The sequence below is a fragment of the Toxotes jaculatrix genome, chromosome 21, assembly GCF_017976425.1.
Source record: "Toxotes jaculatrix isolate fToxJac2 chromosome 21, fToxJac2.pri, whole genome shotgun sequence".
In the NCBI taxonomy this organism is placed as follows: domain Eukaryota; kingdom Metazoa; phylum Chordata; class Actinopteri; family Toxotidae; genus Toxotes; species Toxotes jaculatrix.
The window spans coordinates 10,585,677-10,607,888 of NC_054414.1; the positions used below are offsets into that span (position 1 = coordinate 10,585,677).

The window sequence follows — 22,212 nt, forward strand, 5'->3', positions numbered from 1 at the left end:
TAACCTCACCACTAACCACATGTGATGGCTAATGACAGCATAGTATCTCAGTTTAGATGACATGGCAGCCCTTAAGGCAGCAGTTTGAACTTTATGACTTCACAAAACAAATCTCAGTGCCATCCACCAACTATGTTCTCTGACCAACTTGCAATTTTTTAAATTTTATTTAATCTCTAGATCGAATAAAAAAATATCAATGTCAGAATTCATGTGTATGAAGTGAGATAACAGGGGACTCAGATGACTTGAACAGGTTTCTGTTTGAAGCTCTAATAAGAGGGTGACATCTGATGAGATAAATTTCAGATGTAAATATCAGACACATGCTAATTTTAGACTGAGGCAGTGACAGACAGGGTGCTGTGTAACACGCATGAAACAAGGCCCCTAATTATGTAAAACCTGATTAATAAACATTAACAAAATGCTGTTGTGACATGTGATGTTCTGTTTTTCATAATTATTCGGCCGCTTTATGACGTGACATAAGCTTGCGGCTGTAATCAGCAAGTCTGTTGAAGTGTCTGAAAGTGCAGTGTTAATGAATTATAAATTTGAGGAAGAGAAGGAAAACAGGAGCGAGAGAGAAAGAGAGAGACAGAGGGGAACAAAAAACATGAGAAACAGAGAGGGAGGAAGGACGAGCATGTCAGGACGGGAAGGAGAAGACGAGATGAGCTGACAAATAAACATTTCAGAAGCCGAGAGTTATTGTGATCATTTCAGTGAATTTAAATTGTCTTTTTGTGTTTCTAATCTTTTGAAATATTTGAACGACTGGATGTAAGAATAATAGAGGCCAGAAAAAAAATCAAATAATCAAATCATCTCGAAAATGCATCACTGGGGAGACTGAAGTTATTCCCGCTCTGTTGAGATATTGACTTTACATATCAGGGACACCTCCTTCACTCTCACAAGGCTTTTGAAATTCCTCAGGGATTCAGGATTTATTGGAAAAAATATTGGAGCACTGTGCTTTTGTTGAGGAGAGACAGGCCTGTAATGTGTTAGGCAATATCCTGGGAGACATTTTATATCATTACAATGACAAAACATTAATATTTTAAACAACAATCTAAAATATATATTCCTTACAAACAACATTTGCAAACCTTCCGGTCCGCAATTTACCTTACAAATTACACAATCAGCATTCCTTCCCATTTACACCTCACCCTCATCTATTATTAACCAACTGTTAAATGTTAAACAACAATTGCAGTGTCTAATTTAAGGGTGAGAAAACAAGACGAATGAGAAGAGAATAAGATAAAGGAAAGCATTATCTAGTCAAGCCAAGCTTTCCCATTTGAATTTTCCAGCCCGAGTATAATGGCTCTTCAAAAACAAATGAATTAGGTCTGCCGGATGACAACCAAGTCAAGTGATGCCTGGAACATTAACTTTAAGTGTGACCTTTCATTATCCAGTAGTGCACTTATGCTTTCACAGCAAAGCTCAGAAGACAAATCTATAAAACAGACTAATCTAAAGGGCTGTACTCAAATAAAATGAGATTTACAGTCAGTTGTGCAAATCTAATACAACAGTCCTGCAATAAATCATCATTTCATAAAGGTTGTTCAGATGTTCAGGATGTTCAGTTTTTGTTGAAATTGTTTTAAAGAATCAACTGTGTGATCATTTTGGAGGATGTAGTTTGTGGTGCTGCATTGCATTATACTACTACAGGTGTTTCTATTATTTGGTCCAGCCTATTTATATCAATGATAATAGAATATACGACAGACAAACCTCTTTGTATAACGCAATACAGCTGGGGATCTATTTTGTTATAATCACCACTGTGAGGCTGAGTTTATAGTTTATTGCCTGGAAGCAGTGGGGGGAAACGTCACTGGTGACACATCCACACACACTCATGTCAGTCATTATGGATTCACACACCACACACACACACACACACACACACACACACACACGTCACTCATAGGTCCCTCTGCCCCCCCATACACACACAAATCCATGCACACACTGATACCCCCATAAACAGTGTTAAATCTCCACCACGTACAGCCCCAATTGTAATCCGCCAGCCAGTTGCTAGGCAACACTGGAACTTGTAATAGCACTCGGGTATCATGGCCCGCCACGGCTGGGGTGGGAGTGAGGGTGTGGATGGGGGTGCTGGGTGAGGAGGTTGTGAGGAGTTTGAGCTGGAGCCTCTGGGGGGGTCGGGGATGACGAGGTTACTCCAACTGGTACTCCTCCTTGGACCACCCAGCCATCTCTTTAACTGTCGTGGGACCCAACAGTTAACACTATTGCCATTCAGTTCTGCACAAGGGGACGTGATGTTGAGGGTATGAGTGGATATCATTTCTTCTTCCAGTAATTTCCTTTTTTAAAAAAGATATTTTATCAGTTCTATTTAACTATTTTGATAGTTGATTAATCATCCTAATCATCTTTAAAAGCAAAAATATAAACAATTTTTATTAAGTTGTCGATCAAATAAAACAAATATTCAGCATAACCTCTTATATACTCTGATGATGTCTTGAAACCAATGTCTTTTTCAAATCAGCTGTCCAAAACCACAAAATATTGTGGTCTCATGTTTAGGATTTTTACTTGAAATTACTAAAATAATTAATTGGTTGTCAAAAATAGTCAGCAATACTACTCAATTAGTTAATCAATTAATCATTTCAGCTATAATGAAAGATAAATTACTGAGCAACAGTCTGCTACATCTTTTGGCTGAAAGATAAACTTCCACAATATTTTCAGTGTGTTTAAAAAAAAAAAAAAGACCTGTAGAAAAAAGGACAGAGTGTCCTATCAAATTGGAAAACATGAAGACATGAGTAGGATTTGGTCACAAAGATGCATCGACACATCCTGATCTCAGGTCAGTCGAGGCTGCCAACATATCACCCCAACACCCATGTGATACTCTTCCACTCCATCTCTCATCCCTAAGAGGAAACCTGGGAGCGAGTTTATCAAGCTTAGTCAAGCTTACTGTACCTTCTGCCTGTCGCCAAGCAGAACTAAACTAAGCACCCCAGTGGAGAAGCAGTGCTGCTTACTGGAGCTCAACCGTGCCAAAGGGGGCAATTTAAAAAACATTATAATCACATGAGGAGAAATGTCTCTGGCTTGATAATTAGCAGTGGCGAGAGGGGGATATCTTTGATGCTGTTTGGTTTGGCTGCAGTGCAACGGCATAATGGGCTTCTTCATTATCCTGTTTCCAGCTGTCTCCAGAGCACTTTCAGCACTAATACACTCACACGTTCAGAATTCTTGCAGGTTTTAGGGTAATGCTCTTTTGTTAAGGTGTGAGTGTTTCTGTCTATACCAATTCATCCATAACCATTCATATTAGTAGTGCCATTTTCAAGTTCAGCAAAACCAATGCATGTTATGACTGATACAAAAATTAAAGGAATAATTTGATATTTTGAGAAATAAATCTAGTTGAGATGACAAGATCAAAACCAAGTTCCTCTCCTAAATATCCAATTGGTTAGCTTAGCATAAAGATAATGGTACAAATAACTATGCTGGTCGCTTACCAGCACCTTCAAAGTTCACAATGTGAAGCTAACCAGCTGTTGGCCGTAGCTGTATCTGTTTACTGGAAAGATATAAGTGTAGTGTCAATCTTAACTCGTGGCACTTTACAATCTGGACTGAGAGGATTTAGTCAGTAGCCAGCAGGCTTGTTGTGAGATCTGTTTGACATGACTGATGCAATCATGTTCAAACACACATGCTCACAGCCTAATACAGCAGGTCCCTCAGCTATGACAATGGTGACATAGCGGCAAACTCTGAAACTGTAGGCACTGCCACAGTCCACCCAGGCATATCTGAACATGGACCATTTGTTTTTATTTCACCACCGTGCCTCTCTCTGGCTCTGCTCACCATCGGCCTTTATGGCCCCTGACAACTCGTGAGTAATAGCCTCCAGGCTGCCTCTCTCCTGATACCTCAGCTCCCTCCACAATCTGCACTTCCCCTTTGATGATAATCATCTGGTAGAGAAGACTGACCGTGTGCATCAGCCATGGGGAATCACTGTCTGGCATCAGGATCCACCAGCTGCCAGTGTAAATCATCAAGTCTGTTCCAGAGCCACTTTCTGTGTGTTGTAGTGAAACCATGCCACCATGTGGAGGGAAGCGCTCCAGAACCCATCAGATCGATGAGCAGGTCGCAGGTTTTGTAAGCCTGGTCTACATCTAAAGCTGCATTTGGGAGGAAAAACTTGATTTTAACATGATGTAATGCTTTATTGATCCCTGGAGGAGAATTCTCTTTTCTTTTCTTTTCTCTTCTCTCCCTCCACCTTTAGGTCAGGGCACTGGGTCAGATACAAAACAGCCGTGTCTCGCTCAAGGACATGTCAGCAGGACGGATGCTTGCTGACACTGCAGCTCGGAGCTGCGTCCTCTGGTAGAACAATGGTGCTCGTAGTCACATCGCCACCGCCCGTCACACCCCAGTGCTGCTGTCTTTCTGTCTCTTTCTGATTTCTATGCGTGATAGCAGATATTTAGTTTTCAGTTCTGAGTGGGTTTAATCCACCACAACATTCACATGTAAGGTCTTCTGGTTTGCAGTGTGTAAACACCAGTTTACCTGGCCAAATTCTTTTTGCACCCTACTCATGCACTTGTGGTTTTGACCTAATCTGTGGAATGGCTGGCACAGGGACAGGGCCTATTGGACTCTGGATTCACTTGTAATTCATAACCTCTTCAACCCCACTGACCTCGTTACAAACTCATGTTGGGGGAGTGTTCTGCAAATTTTGGACCTCACTGTACCTGCACATATTTTAGTATGTTAAACCGTTTGCCCCCTCTCTGTTCGTCATCGTCATCATCATAACTGCTGTAAATTACTTTTTATTCTTATTTAAATCTTGGCAAGAAGAATATATGTGTATTTCCCATAATGTCCAACTATTCCTTTAACAGAGTTTGGGTTTATTCTTTCATGTTCACAACATGTGCACGATATGACCATTTCAGCTCAAACTGCCTGCATTGGATAAAATCGTTGAATGACTTTGTTGACAGGTGACTGGATTAAAAGGGAATTCATTACACCTGGGTTTACTGCCAGAGCAGAGGTGGCTCTAAGGCTGCGATCTGCCTGGATTATCTAGCCACGGGTTGCATAGAGTTCAACATCTGGCCAGAAAGACAGCAGAGGTAGAGACAGCAAGAGAGGAGGATGAGAGACAGAAACAGAGACGAATGGACCAGACTATTTTTTATTATAGTGTGTTAAAAACAGTGGCATTCAGCCTAAAGTCTGGTGATGCTAATTTCTGCCAATTCCGCTGAGGATCAACAGTCCACTCTATAGCTGCAAGCAGCTTTCAGCTCCTTTAATCAAATGATTCAATTTTCAGGTGCCACAAGCTACGGTAATACAAGCTACTTCAGAGCCCGACCACTGAAAACCGTGGGCAGACCAGCAGCAAATTACTTTACCGGAGCTAAAATGCCAGTAAATATTGGACTTACACAACATGAGATAAACTCTTCTCCTATTCTCTGCTGCCAAATACATAAGATTTAAATGTCCAGTAAAGACGTTCATGGTCCTGTCAGGATGAACTCTAATAAGTCTAAATATAACCATCATCGGGTCTGCATTTTCCTTGTTTCCAGTTAAAATGACGAAAGTGTGTAGTTTTGTCTGGCCACTTCCATATTATCTTACCGTTGAACAAATTTGCTGTCTCTGTTGATATCAATACTCTAAAACAAATATATTTTGATAGTGAATTTATTATTGAAATATGATTGAAAATAACTCATGTTTTTCATAACAAATGCTATTGGTTTTGTAATCAGTTGCTGTATCACGGATGTGTGTAACGTTATAGATAAATTTATGCAGCGAAACAGAAATGTTAAAATTCAACCGAAATTTTATAATTTAGCTATTTTAGCCACAAATAACAAAGTGGTACTTTTTTCTAATAGCTCACAGATTAATGCAATCATGTGTGTGGTGCAGCTGGGTAAATGCCGAGTGGGAGCTCGTCAATGATTTTCCTGGTGTTACAGAAATCATTTGCCATTTGTTTTGTTATGTCTCCATCTTGCCAGCTGGAAACGCTAAACTTGGTTTGCTGCTGCGTCTTTTTATAGCTCACACGTTTTCAGGGAGTCTGGCTGGGGTTTGGAAAGCGGCGTGCAACAACTTTAGTGAATCAGCTCAGCTGTTTGCAGGCCTTTATCAGCCGGGACTGAGTTAACACTTGCAATAAACAAGTAGCCGAGAGCAAGAAGTCGGTGTGCAGCGCTTCAGTTCTTCGGCCCCGGTGTTAACTTAAGTGTGTGACCGCCTCTTGAAGCCTGATTTCGGGGAACAACGATCTGCAATGGACCGGTGAGGCTGCCTCAGCATGGAGGAAGGATTTCCTGCAACATGTGCAGCGTTTTGCTTAAAAATTACTCTCAAATCGAGCCAGAGAGCAACCTTGTTTTGTTATTGTTTTGAAGTTGACTCGTTTATATGTTTGGTCGATGTTATTGAATTTGTTGTTGGAAGTCAGAACATGTTAAGATTATTTTTACAAATCTGCAAAAAAATGGCCAAAAACATTATTTGCTTACTCTTAATATACAAGTGTTTTCTTAGGCATTGGGATGATTCCTATATTTAATATTTTGCTTCAGTGGCAATATCAAACCAGTGTTTTGGGGACCCTAAGGACATTGTAACTGCATTACATTGTTTAGACACATAAGAGTCAAATTCACCTGTAAAACTCAAGAAGGAACTATAAAATATCACACCTCTCTAAGTTTATTTTGAACATAAGTTGAAGATCTACGTTCAAAACAATGTCTGGACAGTTTTCAAATTAAAGTTTTCAAAGTTGGAATATGCAAAGCATCTATAATTGAAATTACTGTTAGAAATAAATGAGCTTGGTAAATAAGCAAAAATAACTGATGATTTAACATTAGTGAACACTTCAAAGTGTTTGTGTCAGATTGCCTATAGTCTTTTTGTGCCTTTTGTCCAAACAGATCTGCTACACTGGAGCACTATAAGGCAGCCATGTTGTTGAGTGGAGTGGGTGACGCTCTAGGATACAGGAACCAGCTCTGGGAGTATAATGAGTCTGGACCAGCTATTCACCAGGTCAGTGCAGGACCAGCCAGGAAAAAGAGAAAAAAAGTCACGCAACAGAAAAGTGGGTCCAGGGGTCCTACAGATCCATAGGGGTCCTAAATGGAGTTTAAGTGTAATCCAACATGGAGGAGTTTACTGTTGTTTCATTTACATGTAATAGGATTCATGATCATAGTTTATAGTAATGATGGCTTTCATGCATTATGTAGTTGTGCACAGAGTCATAACTGACCTCTTGTATTTCACCCCAAAATGTCTGCAGGAGCTCAAGGAGCTCGGTGGTCTGAAGAACATCAAGGTTGAGCTCCCTGACTGGCCGGTGAGCGATGACACGGTTCTGCATCTGGCAACCGCTGAAGGACTGGCTACTGGTGAGGTCAAAAGCACACTGAACCCATTCGCTCTCTCGGGTTCCTGTCTCTCCTTTGCTCATTTTGTGTCAAACGAGGAGTTGATTGGATTGATCTGATAGTCAGCGTCATTCTGATGAGGCCTCATCAGGACACACTCCACACCCTCCCCCTCAAGAGCCCCAACTAAAGGTTAAATCTAATTTCCAGACTTGCCTTGATTTGCTGCTCTATTATGAGTCTGCACAATTGGAAGGAAAACAGTAGAAACTCCACTTGACCTTTACTGTGATAAGGCAAACAACCAGTCTTGTTAACAGATGGTGCATCTTTAAAATTGTTAATGTGTACAGGGTGTGCAGTCTGAACAAGTGAACTCTGCGCTGTCCCCCCTCATAGGGAAGATAGGGGAGGAGCTCCTGCATGAGGTGGCTGCTCGATATGTGGAGGGGATGAAAGACATGGACGGGAGGAAACCAGGGCCTTCGAGCATCCTGGGTGAGAGAAAGACTTTGTTTCTCATTCACATCACATTCATGGGTAGCAATGGCAGAGATCTGACTGACCCTGTTTTCCCTTTTAGGAGTGTCTCTATTGAAGCCTGGGGAGGAAGGAGGCTACAGAGTGCCCTATAACCCTGAGGGGACGGGCTGTGGAGCAGCCATGAGGTCGATGTGCATTGGCCTGAGGTAAGAAACATATCCGGAGCATCTTAATGACTAACTGAGTTGTACTAAAAGATTTCTGAAATATTTTTTGGTGTGCAGTAACCAAAGTTGTGGAACTAGTAGAGAAAAGGAAATAAGCTACACATTTACTTTGACTTAATTGCCAAATATTGGCACTACATGATCATTTGATATCACTAGAAAGTCATGGCAGCTCTCAGTTGTGTTAGGATTTTTCATTTGCCTCCTGAAATCCTCTGGGTTTTGTTTGTGTTTGTGGTGTACCTGATGTTTGCAGCAATCTAATAAAGCAAGGCAATTTTCCACACAAGGACACTCAATGTGATTTACATTAGAATCCATGTGTAAACATCCACTGAAAGAAGATTCTGTCTTACCCCTCAGACACACACACGTACAGTAAGTACAGTAATCTTTTAACTTAAATTTTTTTTTCAAGTGATTAAGAGTTGCCCTTCTTATGTTACCAACATGACTTTAAAGGTTAAGGTCAGAGTCCAAAATAACTCTGAGGTCCCTGATTTACTCACCATATTTCAGAGACAAGTGTGTGAACATATTTCCTCACTTTGGTATGTAGGACCTACAAGCAGTATTTCTGTCTCCTCTCAGAAAGAAACAAGGGAACTGGTGATTGTTTTCATTATCAATTAATTGTAGATAATAATTCATCAGAGACAGGTTTGATTTCAGTTTTTTTAACTGTGGAGAAACATTGAAAGATGTTTTTATTAATTTGGACGCCCAATGATAGTTGGAAAACTTAAGATTTAATGTTTTACATTTAAATTTACAGTTGAGCCACGCGGCTGCTATTCTTTTTTTTTTTTTTTTTTCCTAAGCCATTTATAATAACAGCGGGGTAAGTGTACACTCTTTGATCACTAAGCGGAACATAAAAAATAAATAGGGGAGTTGCAGGGTTAAAACATTAGCCAGAACCAGCAAGAACATAATGCGAAGTCAATTAAAGCATGAAAAGAAGTAATTACTGTGAATATTATTTGTATTCAAGCCAAGTACTGATACTGAATGCTTAAACACATTTCTCAGCTGTGTTGGACCTCATTAGGTTTATGGAGAGAACTTCAGCTAAATATCCCCCATAATAAAAGCCGATATATACTTTAACACTTTGCTTCCCCCCTATACCCAGGTATCCAAAGCCTGCCCAGCTGCTGTCGCTGGTGGCGGTTGCCTTGGAGACAGGGAGGATGACCCATCCTCACCCCACCGGTTTCCTGGGAGCCGTAGCATCGGCCCTTTTCACTTCGTACGCCGTCCAGCGCAGGCCAATCACGACGTGGGGTCTAGGCCTGATCAACGAGGCCTGTCCAGTAGCGAAGAACTTTGTTCGGGGTCGAGGCTTCGCCGTGGAGGAGACGGAGAGAGACTGGGACTATTTCTGTGACAAGTGGCAGTGGTATGGGGCTGTCATGTTGTATTCAAATCCAGTTTCCCACCATCAGCAATTTCTATTAGCCTATTTTAGTCTCAAGGTTAATAGATGATGGCATGAGATTTGTACTTAAATGTCAGTGGTCAGTCTGAGTGCAGCAGTGTGACCTCATTTTTTTTCTAAACCATTACTCTTGATAACAAAAATACAAATACAGAAAAACCTGTTGTGGCTTTTTCCTTTTTGTTATAGTAAAGCTCCACTATTGTCCAAAAAGTAGTAAAAACACATCAGTGAGCCGGAGTGTTGCACTGGGGAACGTGCTCCTTCATTATGATAAACATGGGCATTGTATTTTTTCAAGTCAATCTCACAACACACCCTCCTGCTGCTGTAAGTACTTAGCACACCAAATGTGTAATAGTCCCCCAACTGAAACAAATGTACTGTTTGAACTTCTTTTGTTTAAAACTACAGCGACCAGAGGATTTATGAAACTATTATAACTTTTTTAAAGAAATAGATAGATAGATAGACTTTATTCATCCCTCAGAGGGAAATTATGTTACAGCAGCAAGTAAAAAAAAAGTCAGAAAAAGAAAGGGAAGGACAAGTTGACAAAATATAGAAACTTAATTCTCATGGCATTATCTGTGCTTAATTTGACACATGTATGGTATATCTAGTTAAAAGATTTCCAAATTTCAGAATCTTTCTGTGCTTTTCTTTTAATGTTGTGCAATCTGTCCAGGCCAGGAGGAGATTTCAAAGTAATCACCACTGACAAAAACAGCTGTTTTCACACCATATATACAGTAAATGATATGGTATCAGTTTGTCTATGAACCTTGCAATGACTCTTTGCTTATTTCTTATATCACGTTACGCTGACTCATATCTCTGTCCACAGGTACCTGGATTTGAGGGGTATCTCCAACGGGGTGGGCCCTGTGATTTGGCCTTCCTCCTACGGCCCAGCTGAGAGAGACGAAGCGTACAAGAGCTTCAGTCTGTCGGGCTGGGCGGGACGCAGCGGTCACGATGCTCCGATGATAGCCCTCGATGCCCTGCTGGGGGCCGGTTCGGACTGGGAGGAGCTGATGAGCAGAGCGGGCTTCCATGGAGGTCAGAGATTCAATCTAAAAATGTCTCTTTGTTATACTTTTACGGGCTGTCGGGGAAGTCTTGTCCTAGCCGTAATCCCACCTAAACTTTACCTAAAATATCTCTAATCTAAACTTAAACTTCACCATCCCCAACCTTATTGCTTAAAATAGCCTGTTAGTATTGAACCTGGTGTTTTGCCTAAACCCAGCCTCCTGGTTTAGCCTGATAATCAAAGCACTTGATTAATTATAATTAAACATAATTCCTAATTTTTTTGCATTTTTGCAAACATTCCTCTCCTCTTCTATTAAACAAAGATGCTTTTCCCAACATCTACCTCATCTAGAGTCAGGGCATTTTTGCTCAGACAAGCCATATGGGCCAATGGCCTGCACTCTAATTGGTCCTCATCTGTCATAGTCTTGAGGACAGAGGCAGCTTTGTGGAGCCTACACAAATGAACATAATGATAATAATAATATTAAAACATTTAATATTTAATATTTACCAGCTTTCATCGCTGCCTCCACCCACTATCCACTAACAGTTACAGCAGCAAACAAACATCAGCAGCCGCTTACTGACGGAGCTGCTCTGTCCATGCAATGTTGGACTTTTTAAACAGAAAAATGAGACGAAATAAAATTGTAGCCTAGTATTCCCACAATTAACGGACTCTGAGAGCACAGAACACACCGCAACAGCGTTCCTAACATTAGCTGCTCCGGTCCTCTATCTGTATCAGCAACGACTATAAATCAGCAATTAAGTCATAAGCCAGCGGCAAAATATGCTAATACATGCTGATTAGTGCAAACATCTAGATAAAATAGTACGAAATTTACTTACCGAAAAAACAGCAACACAGACCCCTTCGATGGTTGGTTAGTACAGTCTACACCAGTGGTTCTCAACTGGTGGGTCCTGACCCAAAAGTGGGTCGCGGACCCGTTCTGAATGGGTCACGAGCAGCTGGTGAAAAATCAGCGAAATAATGTGCATCTGTTGTTGGGCATGTCTTTTATTTTGAAAAATTTCTTATTTTGAAAGGCACGCGTCAGACACGTGCAGCCGCCTCGGTTCGGTAACCATGGTAACTATCACACGATTACGGTTGTTGCAGTGAGACAAGATGGCAAAGCGAAAATATGATCTTGTGTGCATGCATTTTTGATAATTTTACTCACTTTTTTACCATGCTTTTATCATGGTCCACTTTAGTTTCTTATTAATGTTGCCTGAATGCTGTGAAAGTCCCTTGTTTTGTGGGGCTTTATTGTGTGCAATTTGATATTTACCCACCTTTGTCCATGCTGTTGCATGGTCCTCAAGTTCGTCTTAATGTGTTCTGAATGCATGGATGCATATAAGAACAATTTCTCATTGTTGTGGTTTAATTAATGTTGTCTTGCACTCTGCTGAATAAAATGAATAATTTAAAAGAAGTGATTTTTCAAAGGCTTTTTTTTAGAAAATTAATTTGCTTGGTTTGAATTCTATGAGAGTGGGTCGCAACTTAATGACCACAGGAAAATGTGGGTCCCTGAGTGAGACCAGTTGAGAACCACTGGTCTACACTACAACAAGCCATATTGTCACAAAAACCTATCCGAACATTGGCAAATAAACACGGACACTGCAGCCCCTGTCAACCGCTGGAGGTAGCCGTAGGGAGTGATAGTCCTCTGACACCCGAGACTCTGACATATGCACGTTAGCTCATGAAGCAGTTTTATAAAACCACTGTGCCGAGATGTAGTTTGGTCACTTGAGTACTGATGTTTGAAGCACTTGAGTGACGTTCGAAGCAGGTGGGTGCTTTGGACGTCATACGGTTTGTCATGTGAATCACGTGATTGAGTGTGTTCAGAGAAGCTCTATAAGGTATTTTCGTAAGACCTAAAAATGTCATAAAACACGACATAGTATAGTAAGGCTTCAAAATATGCCAAAAAAGTCATATTTTAATGAGACCTCAAAATGTCATAAAAAACGTCATAGTATAGTATGGCATTTTTTTCGGGCAAAAAAAGTCAACATTTTTTTTGACCTCAAAATGTCATAAAAAACGTCATAGTATAGTATGGCGTTTTTTTTGGCCAAAAAAAGTCAAAAAATTTTTTCACCTCAAAATGTCATAAAAAACGTCATAGTATAGTATGGCGTTTTTTTCGGCCAAAAAAAGTCAAAATTTTTTTTGACCTCAAAATGTCATAAAAAAACGTCATAGTATAGTATGGCGTCTTTTTCGGCCAAAAAAAGTCAAAAATGTTTTTCACCTCAAAATGTCATAAAAAACGTCATAGTATAGTAAGGCGTCAAAATCGGGGAAAGAAAGTCAAAAAATTTTTTCACCTCAAAATGTCATAAAAAACGTCATAGTATAGTATGGCGTTTTTTTCGGCCAAAAAAAGTCAAAAAAAATTTTCACCTCAAAATGTCATAAAAAACGTCATAGTATAGTATGGCGTTTTTTTCGGCCAAAAAAAGTCAAAAATTTTTTTGACCTCAAAATGTCATAAAAAACGTCATAGTATAGTATGGCGTTTTTTTCGGCCAAAAAAAGTCAAAAATTTTTTCACCTCAAAATGTCATAAAAAACGTCATAGTATAGTAAGGCGTCAAAATCGGCCAAAATAAGTCAAAAATTTTTTTCACCTCAAAATGTCATAAATAACGTCATAGTATAGTATGGCGTCAAATTCGGCCAAAAAAAGTCAAAAATTTTTTTCACCTCAAAATGTCATAAAAAACGTCATAGTATAGTAAGGCGTCAAAATCGGCCAAAAAAAGTCCAAATTTTTTTTGGCCTCAAAATGTCATAAAAAACGTCATAGTATAGTATGGCGTTTTTTTCGGCCAAAAAAAGTCCAAATTTTTTTTACCTTAAAATGTCATAAAAAACGGCATAGTATAGTATGGCGTTTTTTTCAGGCAAAAAAAGTCAAAATTTTTTTTGGCCTCAAAATGTCATAAAAAACGTCATAGTATAGTATGGCGTTTTTTCCGGCCAAAAAAAGTCACAATTTTTTTTTACCTCAAAATGTCATAAAAAACGTCATAGTTGTAGTATGGCGTTTTTTTCGGCCAAAAAAAGTCAAAAAAATTTTTCACCTCAAAATGTCATAAAAAACGTCATAGTATAGTAAGGCGTCAAAATCGGCCAAAAAAAGTCAAAATTTTTTTTCACCTCAAAATGTCATAAAAAACGTCATAGTATAGTAAGGCGTCAAAATCAGCCAAAAAAAGTCCAAATTTTTTTTCACCTCAAAATGTCATAAAAAACGTCATAGTATAGTATGCCGTTTTTTTCGGCTAAAAAAAATCAAAAAAATTTTTGACCTCAAAATGTTATAAAAAACGTCATAGTATAGTAAGGCGTCAAAATCGGCCAAAAAAACTCAACATTTTTTTTCACCTCAAAATGTCATAAAAAACGTCATAGTATAGTATGCCGTTTTTTTCGGCCAAAAAAAGTCCAAATTTTTTTTGACCTCAAAATGTCATAAAAAACGTCATAGTACAGTATGCCGTTTTTTTCGGCCAAAAAAAGTCCAAATTTTTTTTGACCTCAAAATGTCATAAAAAACGTCATAGTATAGTATGGCGTTTTTTCCGGCCAAAAAAAGTCAAAATTTTTTTTGACCTCAAAATGTCATAAAAAACGTCATAGTATAGTATGGCGTTTTTTTCAGGCAAAAAAAGTCAAAATTTTTTTTGGCCTCAAAATGTCATAAAAAACGTCATAGTATAGTATGGCGTCAAAATCGGCCAAAAAAAGTCAAAAAAATTTTTGGCCTCAAAATGTCATAAAAAACGTCATAGTATAGTATGGCGTTTTTCGGCCAAAAAAAGTTAAAATTTTTTTGACCTCAAAATGTCATATAAAACGTCATAGCATAGTATGGCGTTTTTTTCAGCCAAAAAAAGTCAAAAATGTTTTTGGCCTCAAAATGTCATAAAAAACGTCATAGTATAGTATGGCGTTTTTTTCGGCCAAAAAAAGTCAACATTTTTTTTTACCTTAAAATGTCATAAAAAACGTCATAGTATAGTATGGTGTTTTTTTTTTCGGCCAAAAAAAGTCAAATTTTTTTTTGGCCTCAAAATGTCATAAAAAACGTCATAGTATAGTATGGCGTTTTTTTCTGGCAAAAAAAGTCTAAATTTTTTTTGACCTCAAAATGTCATAAAAAACGTCATAGTATAGTATGGCGTCAAAATCGGCCAAAAAAAGTCAACATTTTTTTGACCTCAAAATGTCATAAAAAACGTCATAGTATAGTAAGGCGTCAAAATCGGCCAAAAAAAGTCAAAAATGTTTTTCACCTCAAAATGTCATAAAAAACGTCATAGTATAGTATGGCGTCAAAATCGGCCAAAAAAAGTCAACATTTTTTTGACCTCAAAATGTCATAAAAAACGTCATAGTATAGTATGAAGTTTTTTTCGGCCAAAAAAAGTCAAAAATTTTTTTGGCCTCAAAATGTCATAAAAAACGTCATAGTATAGTAAGGCGTCAAAATCGGACAAAAAAAGTCAAAATTTTTTTTCACCTCAAAATGTCATAAAAAACGTCATAGTATAGTATGGCGTTTTTTTCGGCCAAAAAAAGTCAAAAATTTTTTTGACCTCAAAATGTCATAAAAAACGTCATAGTATAGTAAGGCGTCAAAATCGGCCAAAAAAAGTCCAAATTTTTTTTCACCTCAAAATGTCATAAAAAACGTCATAGTATAGTATGGCGTCTTTTTCGGCCAAAAAAAGTCAAAAAATTTTTTGACCTCAAAATGTCATAAAAAACGTCATAGTATAGTATGGCGTCAAATTCGGCCAAAAAAAGTCAAAAAACTTTTTGACCTCAAAATGTCATAAAAAACGTCATAGTATAGTATGCCGTTTTTTTCGGCCAAAAAAAGTCCAAATTTTTTTTTACCTCAAAATGTCATAAAAAACGTCATAGTATAGTATGGCGTTTTTTCCGGCCAAAAAAAGTCCAAATTTTTTTTTACCTCAAAATGTCATAAAAAACGTCATAGTATAGTATGGCGTTTTTTTCGGCCAAAAAAAGTCAAAAAATTTTTTCACCTCAAAATGTCATAAAAAATGTCATAGTATAGTAAGGCGTCAAAATCGAGCAAAAAAAGTCAAAAAAATTTTTCACCCCAAAATGTCATAAAAAACGTCATAGTATAGTATGGCGTTTTTTTCGGCCAAAAAAAGTCAAAAAAATTTTTCACCTCAAAATGTCATAAAAAACGTCATAGTATAGTATGGCGTCAAATTCGGCCAAAAAAAGTCAAAAAATTTTTTCACCTCAAAATGTCATAAAAAATGTCAGTATAGTATGGCGTCAAAATCGGCCAAAAAAAGTTAAAATTTTTTTGACCTCGAAATGTCATAAAAAACGTCATAGTATAGTATGGCGTTTTTTTCGGCCAAAAAAAGTCAACATTTTTTTTGACCTCAAAATGTCATAAAAAACGTCATAGTATAGTATGGCGTTTTTTTTGGCCAAAAAAAGTCAAAAAATTTTTTCACCTCAAAATGTCATAAAAAACGTCATAGTATAGTATGGCGTCAAATTCGGCCAAAAAAAGTCCAAATTTTTTTTCACCTCAAAATGTCATAAAAAACATCATAGTATAGTAAGGCGTCAAAATCGGTCAAAAAAAGTCAAAAAAATTTTTCACCTCAAAATGTCATAAAAAATGTCATAGTATAGTATGGCGTCAAAATCGGCCAAAAACAGTCCAAATTTTTTTTACCTCAAAATGTCATAAAAAACGTCATAGTATAGTATGCCGTTTTTTTCGGCCAAAAAAAGTCAAAATTTTTTTTGGCCTCAAAATGTCATAAAAAACGTCATAGTATAGTATGCCGTTTTTTTCGACCAAAAAAAGTCAAAAATTTTTTTGACCTCAAAATGTCATAAAAAACGTCATAGTATAGTATGGCGTTTTTTTCGGCCAAAAAAAGTCAAAATTTTTTTTGACCTCAAAATGTCATAAAAAACGTCATAGTATAGTATGGCGTTTTTTTCGGGCAAAAAAAGTCAAAAAATTTTTTCACCTCAAAATGTCATAAAAAACGTCATAGTATAGTATGGCGTTTTTTTCGGCCAAAAAAAGTCAAAAAAATTTTTCACATCAAAATGTCATAAAAAACGTCATAGTATATTATGCCGTTTTTTTCGGCCAAAAAAAGTCAACATTTTTTTTGACCTCAAAATGTCATAAAAAACGTCATAGTATAGTATGGCGTTTTTTTCGGCCAAAAAAAGTCAACATTTTTTTTCACCTCAAAATGTCATAAAAAACGTCATAGTATAGTATGGCGTTTTTTTCGTCCAAAAAAAGTCAACATTTTTTTTCACCTCAAAATGTCATAAAAAACGTCATAGTATAGTATGGCGTTTTTTCGTCCAAAAAAAGTCCAAATTTTTTTTCACCTCAAAATGTCATAAAAAACGTCATAGTATAGTATGGCGTTTTTTTCGGCTAAAAAAAGTCAAAAAATTTTTTCACCTCAAAATGTCATAAAAAACGTCATAGTATAGTAAGGCGTCAAAATCGAGCAAAAAAAGTAAAAAATTTTTTTCACCTCAAAATGTCATAAAAAACGTCATAGTATATTATGCCGTTTTTTTCGGCCAAAAAAAGTCAAAAATTTTTTTGGCCTCAAAATGTCATAAAAAACGTCATAGTATAGTATGGCGTTTTTTTCGGGGAAAAAAAGTCAAAATTTTTTTTCACCTCAAAATGTCATAAAAAACGTCATAGTATAGTATGGCGTTTTTTTCGGGCAAAAAAAGTCAAAAAAATTTTTCACATCAAAATGTCATAAAAAACGTCATAGTATAGTATGGCGTTTTTTCGGCCAAAAAAAGTCCAAATTTTTTTTCACCTCAAAATGTCATAAAAACGTCATAGTATAGTATGGCGTTTTTTTCGGCCAAAAAAAGTCAACATTTTTTTTCACCTCAAAATGTCATTAAAAACGTCATAGTATAGTATGGCTTTTTTTTTGGCCAAAAAAACTCAAGAAATTTTTTCACCTCAAAATGTCATAAAAAACGTCATAGTATAGTATGGCGTCAAATTCGGCCAAAAAAAGTCAAAATTTTTTTTGACCTCAAAATGTCATAAAAAACGTCATAGTATAGTAAGGCATCAAAATCGGCCAAAAAAAGTCAAAATTTTTTTTCACCTCAAAATGTCATAAAAAACGTCATAGTATAGTAAGGCGTCAAAATCAGCCAAAAAAAGTCCAAATTTTTTTTCACCTCAAAATGTCATAAAAAACGTCATAGTATAGTATGCCGTTTTTTTCGGCTAAAAAAAGTCAAAAAAATTTTTGACCTCAAAATGTTATAAAAAACGTCATAGTATAGTAAGGCGTCAAAATCGGCCAAAAAAACTCAACATTTTTTTTCACCTCAAAATGTCATAAAAAACGTCATAGTATAGTATGCTGTTTTTTTCGGCCAAAAAAAGTCCAAATTTTTTTTCACCTCAAAATGTCATAAAAAACGTCATAGTATAGTATGGCGTTTTTTTTCGGCCAAAAAAAGTCCAAATTTTTTTTCACCTCAAAATGTCATAAAAAACGTCATAGTATAGTATGCCGTTTTTTTCGGCCAAAAAAAGTCCAAATTTTTTTTGACCTCAAAATGTCATAAAAAACGTCATAGTATAGTATGGCGTTTTTTCCGGCCAAAAAAAGTCAAAATTTTTTTTGACCTCAAAATGTCATAAAAAACGTCATAGTATAGTATGGCGTTTTTTTCGGCCAAAAAAAGTCAAAAAATTTTTTCACCTCAAAATGTCATAAAAAATGTCATAGTATAGTAAGGCGTCAAAATCGAGCAAAAAAAGTCAAAAAATTTTTTCACCCCAAAATGTCATAAAAAACGTCATAGTATAGTATGGCGTTTTTTTCGGCCAAAAAAAGTCAAAAAAATTTTTCACCTCAAAATGTCATAAAAAACGTCATAGTATAGTATGGCGTCAAATTCGGCCAAAAAAAGTCAAAATTTTTTTTCACCTCAAAATGTCATAAAAAACGTCATAGTATAGTATGGCGTTTTTTTCGGCCAAAAAAAGTCAAAAAATTTTTTCACCTCAAAATGTCATAAAAAATGTCAGTATAGTATGGCGTCAAAATCGGCCAAAAAAAGTTAAAATTTTTTTGACCTCGAAATGTCATAAAAAACGTCATAGTATAGTATGGCGTTTTTTTCGGCCAAAAAAAGTCAACATTTTTTTTGACCTCAAAATGTCATAAAAAACGTCATAGTATAGTATGGCGTTTTTTTTGGCCAAAAAAAGTCAAAAAAATTTTTCACCTCAAAATGTCATAAAAAACGTCATAGTATAGTATGGCGTTTTTTTTGGCCAAAAAAAGTCCAAATTTTTTTTGACCTCAAAATGTCATAAAAAACGTCATAGTATAGTATGGCGTCAAATTCGGCCAAAAAAAGTCAACATTTTTTTTCACCTCAAAATGTCATAAAAAACATCATAGTATAGTAAGGCGTCAAAATCGGGCAAAAAAAGTCAAAAAATTTTTTCACCTCAAAATGTCATAAAAAATGTCATAGTATAGTAAGGCGTCAAAATCGAGCAAAAAAAGTCAAAAAAATTTTTCACCCCAAAATGTCATAAAAAACGTCATAGTATAGTATGGCGTTTTTTTCGGCCAAAAAAAGTCAAAAAATTTTCTCACCTCAAAATGTCATAAAAAACGTCATAGTATAGTATGGCGTCAAATTCGGCCAAAAAAAGTCAAAAATTTTTTTCACCTCAAAATGTAATAAAAAACGTCATAGTATAGTATGGCGTTTTTTTCGGCCAAAAAAAGTCAACATTTTTTTTTACCTCAAAATGTCATAAAAAACGTCATATTATAGTATGGCGTTTTTTTCGGCCAAAAAAAGTCAAAAAAATTTTTCACATCAAAATGTCATAAAAAACGTCATAGTATATTATGCCGTTTTTTTCGGCCAAAAAAAGTCAACATTTTTTTTTACCTCAAAATGTCATAAAAAACGTCATAGTATAGTATGGCGTTTTTTTCGGCCAAAAAAAGTCAACATTTTTTTTCACCTCAAAATGTCATAAAAAACGTCATAGTATAGTATGGCGTTTTTTTCGACCAAAAAAAGTCAACATTTTTTTTACCTCAAAATGTCATAAAAAACGTCATAGTATAGTATGGCGTTTTTTTCGTCCAAAAAAAGTCAACATTTTTTTTCACCTCAAAATGTCATAAAAAACGTCATAGTATAGTATGGCGTTTTTTCGTCCAAAAAAAGTCCAAATTTTTTTTCACCTCAAAATGTCATAAAAAACGTCATAGTATAGTATGGCGTTTTTTTCGGCCAAAAAAAGTCAAAATTTTTTTTCACCTCAAAATGTCATAAAAAACGTCATAGTATAGTATGGCGTTTTTTTCGGCCAAAAAAAGTCAAAATTTTTTTTGACCTCAAAATGTCATAAAAAACGTCATAGTATAGTATGGCGTTTTTTTCGGGCAAAAAAAGTCAAAAAATTTTTTCACCTCAAAATGTCATAAAAAACGTCATAGTATAGTATGGCGTTTTTTTCGGGCAAAAAAAGTCAAAAAAATTTTTCACATCAAAATGTCATAAAAAAACGTCATAGTATATTATGCCGTTTTTTTCGGCCAAAAAAAGTCAACATTTTTTTTGACCTCAAAATGTCATAAAAAACGTCATAGTATAGTATGGCGTTTTTTTCGGCCAAAAAAAGTCAACATTTTTTTTCACCTCAAAATGTCATAAAAAACGTCATAGTATAGTATGGCGTTTTTTTCGTCCAAAAAAAGTCAACATTTTTTTTACCTCAAAATGTCATAAAAAACGTCATAGTATAGTATGGCGTTTTTTTCGTCCAAAAAAAGTCCAAATTTTTTTTCACCTCAAAATGTCATAAAAAACGTCATAGTATAGTATGGCGTTTTTTCGTCCAAAAAAAGTCCAAATTTTTTTTTTACCTCAAAATGTCATAAAAAACGTCATAGTATAGTATGGCGTTTTTTTCGGCTAAAAAAAGTCAAAAAATTTTTTCACCTCAAAATGTCATAAAAAACGTCATAGTATAGTATGGCGTTTTTTCGGCCAAAAAAAGTCCAAATTTTTTTTTACCTCAAAATGTCATAAAAAACGTCATAGTATAATATGGCGTTTTTTTCGGCCAAAAAAAGTCAAAAAATTTTTTCACCTCAAAATGTCATAAAAAACGTCGTACTATAGTATAGCGTCAAATTCGGCCAAAAAAAGTCAAAAATTTTTTTCACGTCAAAATGTCATAAAAAACGTCACAGTATAGTAAGGCGTCAAAATCGGGCAAAAAAAGTCAAAAATTTTTTTGACCTCAAAATGTCATAAAAAACGTCATAGTATAGTATGGCGTTTTTTTCGGCCAAAAAAAGTCCAAATTTTTTTTGACCTCAAAATGTCATAAAAAACGTCATAGTATAGTATGGCGTTTTTTTCGGCCAAAAAAAGTCAAAATTTTTTTTCACCTCAAAATGTCATAAAAAACGTCATGGTATAGTATGGCGTTTTTTTCGGCCAAAAAAAGTCAAAAATTTTTTTTACCTCAAAATGTCATAAAAAACGTCATAGTATAGTATGGCGTTTTTTTCGGCCAAAAAAAGTCCAAATTTTTTTTGACCTCAAAATGTCATAAAAAACGTCATAGTATAGTATGGCGTTTTTTTCGTTCAAAAAAAGTCAAAAAAATTTTTCACCTCAAAATGTCATAAAAAACTTCATAGTATAGTATGGCGTTTTTTTCGGCCAAAAAAAGTCAAAAATTTTTTTCACCTCAAAATGTCATAAAAAACGTCATAGTATAGTATGCCGTTTTTTTCGGCCAAAAAAAGTCAAAATTTTTTTTGACCTCAAAATGTCATAAAAAACGTCATAGTATAGTATGCCGTTTTTGTCGACCAAAAAAAGTCAACATTTTTTTTCACCTCAAAATGTCATAAAAAACGTCATAGTATAGTAAGGCGTCAAAATCGGTCAAAAAAAGTCAAAAATTTTTTTCACCTCAAAATGTCATAAAAAATGTCATAGTATAGTATGGCGTCAAAATCGGCCAAAAAAAGTCCAAATTTTTTTTGACCTCAAAATGTCATAAAAAACGTCATAGTATAGTATGGCGTCTTTTTCGGCCAAAAAAAGTCAAAAATTTTTTTCACCTCAAAATGTCATAAAAAACGTCATAGTATAGTATGGCGTTTTTTTTCGGCCAAAAAAAGTCAACATTTTTTTTTACCTCAAAATGTCATAAAAAACGTCATAGTATAGTATGGCGTTTTTTTCGGGCAAAAAATGTCAAAAATTTTTTTCACCTCAAAATGTCATAAAAAACGTCATAGTATGGTATGGCGTCAAAATCGGCCAAAAAAAGTCCAAATTTTTTTTGACCTCAAAATGTCATAAAAAACGTCATAGTATAGTATGCTGTTTTTTTCGGCCAAAAAAAGT

At 35.9% G+C, this 22,212-nt stretch overlaps 1 protein-coding gene across 1 annotated transcript in view; it reads left to right on the plus strand.

Moving 5' to 3' along the window:
- Positions 1-6,123: 6,123 nt before the first annotated feature.
- Positions 6,124-22,212, plus strand: part of adprh (ADP-ribosylarginine hydrolase) — a 39,167-nt gene continuing 23,078 nt past the window's right edge. The window contains exons 1-7 of the mRNA XM_041066998.1: positions 6,124-6,393; positions 7,041-7,155; positions 7,409-7,517; positions 7,896-7,994; positions 8,080-8,185; positions 9,342-9,608; positions 10,495-10,709. Of these exons, the coding sequence (XP_040922932.1) occupies positions 6,386-6,393; positions 7,041-7,155; positions 7,409-7,517; positions 7,896-7,994; positions 8,080-8,185; positions 9,342-9,608; positions 10,495-10,709 (919 nt within the window). The 5' untranslated portion in view covers positions 6,124-6,385. The remainder of the gene's footprint in view (positions 6,394-7,040; positions 7,156-7,408; positions 7,518-7,895; positions 7,995-8,079; positions 8,186-9,341; positions 9,609-10,494; positions 10,710-22,212) is intronic.